The sequence below is a fragment of the Salmo salar genome, chromosome 21 (genome assembly GCF_965601325.2).
Source record: "Salmo salar chromosome 21, fSalSal1, whole genome shotgun sequence".
Classification (NCBI taxonomy): domain Eukaryota; kingdom Metazoa; phylum Chordata; class Actinopteri; order Salmoniformes; family Salmonidae; genus Salmo; species Salmo salar.
The window spans coordinates 51,697,972-51,704,609 of record NC_138311.1 but is presented as its reverse complement, the minus strand read 5'-3'; the positions used below and the strand labels follow the sequence as shown (position 1 = coordinate 51,704,609).

The 6,638-nt window shown below is 37.5% G+C and overlaps 1 protein-coding gene across 1 annotated transcript; it reads left to right on the top strand.

The window, feature by feature from the left end:
- Positions 1–2,464: 2,464 nt before the first annotated feature.
- On the top strand, positions 2,465–4,491 carry hoxd10ab (homeobox protein HoxD10ab). The gene is made up of 2 exons (NM_001139558.1): positions 2,465–3,345; positions 4,145–4,491. The coding sequence occupies exons 1-2, from the start codon at positions 2,604–2,606 to the stop codon at positions 4,417–4,419; spliced, it is 1,017 nt and encodes a 338-aa protein (NP_001133030.1). The 5' UTR covers positions 2,465–2,603; the 3' UTR covers positions 4,420–4,491.
- The last annotated feature ends 2,147 nt before the right edge of the window (positions 4,492–6,638 follow it).

Below are 6,638 nucleotides of genomic sequence, written 5' to 3'. Positions count from 1 at the left end.
CAAATGTAGCCGTAGGAAATCAGTAATATAACATGCGTTTGGAAATCAATCACAAACACACATGTCAGTCAGTCTTGTGATGGTTGGCATATTTTATTAGGTTTTTGGTTTAGGAAATTGTTGGGAAATATTGTGCAGACATTGCTCAGTTGACTCCTCGTTCCCATTCTAACCACACGAGGGCAGACGCACGAGGGCAGACGTGTAGCAAATTTCAATTGGAGTTTGTTCATGAAAACACGTATAGGTGACTTACAACTGTGATCTGAAAAACTATTGAAAAGCTGCTAATGTTTTTGTTGGGGGTTTGATGAAAGAATATAGCCTACGTTCGGTGATCTCAACTTTTGATGTGGCTTCTTCCTGGTAAATAGCTTCAGTTTTTTTTAACACAATAGCCCAAGCAGACTGTGTTTAGTTAATGCAATCCATGCATTGCAATCAAAGGGACACCATCACTGTTTCTAACAAGTAGTAGCCTAACACCACCATTTTTAAGTAGATTAAACATTACCTTTAACTATGTTGATATGTATATCATAGGCATATATATGTATATGTATATATATATATACAGCCGTGGTGGGAGGAGCTGTAGGAAGACGAGCTCATTGTAATGGCTGGAATGGAATGAATGGAATGGAGTCAAACACATCAAACATATGGAAACCACATGTTCAACTTCGTTTCATTCATTCCATTCCAGCCATTACAATGAGCTCGTCCTCCTATAGCTCCTCTCACCAGCCTCCACTGATATACAGGAGACACAAAGCCCAAATTTAACCGATAGTTTATTTGCATGATCTTTGGTAATTTGTTGTTATGGACATGACTTGAAATATTACTGGGTTAAACTTCATTTCAGTTGAAACCCTGAAGTAATAAAACATTTCGTTGAATAAGGAACATCTGGATTCCTCAATGGACGTGTGCATTTTTTTCAGTTAAGAACAAATCGTTATTTTCAATGACGGTCAACAGAACGACAGACTTTTACCTTGTCAGCTCGGAGATTCGAACTTGCAACCTTCCGGTTACTAATCCAACGCTCTAACCACTAGGCTACCCTGCAGCCCTGATGTATTAGACTAGTTATTTCGATTTGGACGACCATTAGGACTTCTAATAAATATGTTGTCTTACTTTCAATCCATATTCTGTGATCGTGTAAAATTATATATAAAAAAAATGTGATGTCTAAAAGTGTAAGGCCTAAAATGTTGAGTAGATGTTGAGTAGACCAGGGTTGGTTTGATACCTTCATTAAAACGGAACCCGTAGAGTACCTTCAAAAGCATGCATATTTTTCTGGTTCACGCATTTTACTAAATGATTTGTTTAGTTATTAAATCCCTTATAATACCCGTCTGAATACCTGGATGATTTCGTTAAATGCTGTATTTCTGCAGTTAAAAAACAATACGCTGCAGCCACACTGATTCTTAACACATTTTCTGGCTTTAATAGAAGCATATCGTCGGCCTATGCCTGATTTTTTTAAATGTAATTTACAATTTTCTTGAGGTTTGCACAGTCCAGTATATCCTTTTTGTGTTCAGTAATCGACATGCACCAACCAATTGAGGTAGGCCTGTTCAACGTGCTTCTAATAACATTCTTCGTTTTATTTAGCAAAATTATCGGGGTGTCTATTTTTGTATGCTTGTTGATTTCTCTGTGTAAAAAAAAAAATCAACATTGTCTACCTATTTGCAGACCTGGACTTGTTATACGGATGAGATGCTGCGTTGAGAGTAGGCTACTATGGGGAGCGTGTTTAGCGCCGTAGGGTTTTATTATTAAATGCCTTAACCTACTTTCCCAGTCCGTCATATAGGTCACAAATACAGTGTGCTGTACCCTGAGCAGGCATTCAAAGGTTACAAAAATGTTAACAAAATGTAGAACCGGGCAATCGATATCACCTTTCCTTGTCATTTCGTTTTTTACAGGATAATATCCTAAACCAGACGCGGTTTATTTAAGAATTAAACTACAAAAAAAAAAGATATAGGCCTATAATAGCCAGGTTTGGTTGAAGTTTTGGTTGAAATTATTTAAGTAGCCCACCTAATGTACATTGATTATTTTCCGTTAGGATTATATTTCCATCACTACACCGTGTGATTAGAAATCGTTATTTTTTAGTTCATGTCAAAGCTTTGACTTGTATGACTGAGTAGATTATTCGTGTGAATTAAAATGGTCTTAAATGTATTTAAATGTGCCAAAGTAAGGGACTTGGAGCTTGATGTAACTGTTAATTATTTTAAGATTAAGTCCATGTTCATCCTTAGTTTAGAATTTTTTTCTTCATATCAAGCAAAGAAGACAGGCTAAATGTTCAAGATGTCCTTTGTCAGTCAGTTTGAATCAATTTCCAGTCTGTGTTCTAGGTGTCGCTGTTGACCACGTCTGCTTCCTAGTTATGAGTCAATGTTTCCATGTGATGGGAAGAGAGTCTGCGTCTCAAGGCCATTTTCACATTTCATTGGTGAGGTTGTCATGTGGCAGAGAGGCATCCTAAGCAACACGGACATTGTTTTGCTAGATATGTCAGCCTACAAACGACATCTCTCTCCTTTTAAAACTTCTCCAAAATGTCCTTTCCCAACAGCTCTCCGGTTACTAATACTTTTGTAGTTGATTCGTTGATTGGCGCTTGCAGGACTGACCGTTTTTACTCCAGCAGCAACATGTACATGCCGTCCGGTGCAGACATGGGAATTTACGGAATGCAAACCTGTGGACTCTTGCCGTCTCTCGGTAAACGAGGGGACGTCAACCATCAAAATATGGGCATGAATTTCCACCCTTATATACCTCAAATTGATAACTGGACAGATCCCAGTAGACCTTGCGGAATAGAGCAACCATCCAACCAAATGCCCAATTGCACATTTTCACAAAACATTAAGGAGGAGAGTAATTTCTGCATGTATTCCGAGAAGAGAGCAAAGGTCAACTCGTCCGATGTCCCCGTATATACTAATATAATCCCCGAATCCCCGTGTTCAGTTGACTGCCCCGAGATCCCTGTCCCAGGGTATTTCAGATTAAATCAAACCTACTCGACTGGGAAGGACCAGGACTATGGCCACGAGAAGACAAGTCCAAACATCACATTCATGCAGCTCAACAGAGTTACTCCAAAACCGCAGTTGTCTTCCTTTTTTGTCGAACTGGAAAAGAAAACGGCCGAGATACCGCATAACCGGGAGACCAGCAAGACACCCATCCCCGCGGAAATCCCGGATGCTACGTCCACCGCGCAACGGGAGGAGAACTGCTCCACTGAATCTTCAGTCTCCAGCCCAGAGTTGACACAAAGACAATCTAAAGGTAGGTACATTAAAAGGATGACTCGTATGGGGGTATCATAAAACCCAATATAAAACACAAACAGCCCTAAAGTCGTAATGTTTAATGAGAGCCTTACTCAGGTTGCAGTAAAAGGCTTTTACAGGAAACGGTTCAACCGCGGACCAGACATGTCTGCATCAATTAGTATTTTAGATTTAGCTTTTCTTGATTTGTTTCTTTGTTGATAGTAATAGAACGTACATTTTTTGGGAAATATATATATATATATATATATGTGTGTGTACATATGTGTATATTTGTGTATATTTATGTGTACATATGTGTATATTTATGTTTACATATGTGTATATTTATGTGTATATATGTGTATATTTATGTTTACATATGTGTATATTTATGTGTATATATGTGTATATTTCTGTGTATATATGTGTATATTTATGTGTATATTAACACCTAGGAGAAATGATGTCTGTAGTCTGTTTTGTATGTTCATCCTCAGTGTTGTGATGATGCAGAAACCGTCTCTCACAAATGTGTATTTTAGGTGGTTTAAAATGTTAATTTAGTCAAAAAACTTAGTCGTGTAATTTAGAGAATGTGTTGTTATTTATGCCTATACTATTCTCAACACGTTTGATCCACGACTACCAACTAATAATACTCATATAACACGATATCAATTTAATTTAAACATGAAATCATTCTGACCAGAGCTGTGTGACTAGTGAAAACATATTTTCATTCAGTAAAAAATCCGAGTGATATGTACATATGATGTCATGTTAAAACATTTGTTGATTTGATTACATTTCAGACAGCAAAACGGACCCTCCAACGAGCAATTGGTTGACTGCAACGAGCGGCAGGAAGAAAAGATGCCCCTACACAAAGCACCAGACGCTTGAATTGGAAAAGGAGTTTTTATTCAACATGTACCTGACTCGAGAGCGCCGTCTAGAGATCAGTAAAGGCGTCAATCTGACCGACAGGCAAGTCAAGATCTGGTTCCAAAACCGCAGGATGAAGCTCAAGAAAATGAACAGTGAAAACCGAATTCGGGAACTTACCTCAAATCTCACCTTTTCGTGAGTTTGCTTACGGAAAGCTTGATTTATTGTCTTTTACCTCTAAGCGGTGGTGTGGTAGCATCGGACTTGACTGACTGCTATTTTATTTTCATGTTTACATGGTGACGCATTGTGTATTTTCAATATATTTTATCACAGGGTACATTAATAACGTCTTAAATTATTTAAATATACTATGTATCCATTATTAAACGGTTTGGTTTGATTGAGTCTGACTCTTTTTTCGGACATGAAAACACATTAATCGATAGTGGATGAAAAGTTATACATTCGTTTAGAATTAAGCTCTAATCCTTAGCTGAATCGTAATCACATAAACGTTTATGTAGCATAAATGTGGCGAGCAATGTTAATGAGTGTAAATCTTACGCATGTTTGTGGCATGTATCCTGCAATAAATTGATTGTCAAATGTAATTTCTTATTTCAGTGCTTCGTCTTGCAGTAGACGTAGGCTTTTTCATCAAGACAGATTTTACATGACATTTTATTCACTTAGCAAATTCTCCTATCAAGAGCACTTACAATTATGCATTCATGTATATCAGATGAATAAATACATTTAACAAAACAGAGAACTATTTCAGAAATTTGTAGGAGCCCGCCCTAACATTATCTTAGTTCCGCTACAATTATTAGTGACTGGTCCGTAGTTTCACATTGTTATGATGCTTCAATCAAATTAAGAAAACTAATATTCAAAACAAGTCTCATTGCGGTATACGTCATATCTTAAGTAGGTGCAATATCAATTGCGGTTTAGCTATTCAAGGTCTAACAGGCCTAGGCTATCTATTGACCAATTCATTAATTATGACTCTTATTATTAATTCATTGTTAGAGCTATTGTCAATTAACATTCAGAAACATGCCTGTATTTGAAAATAAACGTTAGCTTGTAAAGTTGAGTTGTTTTGTGAATGAGCTATCCAATTGGTTTCTAAGGCCCACATGTGGTGTACACACACACACACACACACACACACACACACACACACACACACACACACACACACACACACACACACACACACACACACACACACACACACACACACACACACACACACACACACACGCACACAAACGCACACACACACACACACACACACACACACACACACACGCACACAAACGCACACACACACATATATATATATTTATCATATATATATTTATCATATATAAGGACTACAATCATGTTTTTACTTCGGGTTAAAACCGTAATCATTAAAATACATTTCATTGATTACATATTGGCCAAACATTCTGTCATGATTCAAAATATCAGATATTAGGTTGTTATTTATGTTGATGTGGTTATTAAATGTCATGAGATGGCTTTTTTTGTAGGCTTATACTAGCAGATCGCTTTGCCCAGTAGTAGACGTATCTGCTGCCCCGGTGTATAGAAGTCCAAGCCACGTTTATAACTCTATCCGGGTAGACTATTTGAATTCGGTACACACTATTTTCCTCTTTCCTCTGCCTCTCTTTTACACACGAATTGCACACCTCCATGTCCAGACGAATGAACGCTGAGACGAACACACACACACACACACACACACACACACCCCCCGACTGCATGGTTTTATTTATCAATGGCCTGCTTGGCCACATCGTTATTTTTTACAACACTAGTTAAAGCAGTAAGGTATAATGCTCTATGACGTGTTATAAACATTTGTGAGCCTTTATAATGTCTTCTAACAAGGCTTATAATATGTTGCGTAGCTCAAACTAATGCAATGCTCACTTTCTGCTGAAAACGCGTGCCTCTAGTGCCTGTCTGGGCCTGATGATGTTCAAGCACAAATTCATTGGCAGGTCGCCGCCATGTTGTTTGTCCCCATGTGAACATGTGTGTGATAATCCGTTCTGTTCCTTCTTTCTCGTTGTTTTTGTTCCATCGTGGAAATGTATTTGAAATAAATCACTTGACACATATTATTTACGTTTTGTATTCATCTCTTGATGAGAGTTTACAAAATTAGGCTGTTTGCCTAATCAAGAAGTCATGTGTTCTCAAAACCTAAAAAGACCCTCTTAAATCCAGACTTTTAGATATCACTCTTCACAGATCCACTTTGTTGCGCCAATAGTCCGTTTTATTGTGGGCACATGAATATATAATCAAACGCACCTCATAAATATTTTATTGATACACATAAAATAATTATGGCTCTCCTCTAGATAAATACAATCAGTATACAAATTA

Excerpts from the sequence above, each read along its gene's own strand:
- hoxd10ab (NM_001139558.1), top strand. The coding sequence starts at position 2,604 with ATGTCCTTTCCCAACAGCTCTCCGGTTACTAATACTTTTGTAGTTGAT. Across the intron at positions 3,346-4,144 it reads GACACAAAGACAATCTAAAG|ACAGCAAAACGGACCCTCCA; the intron begins GTAGGTACATTA and ends ATTACATTTCAG.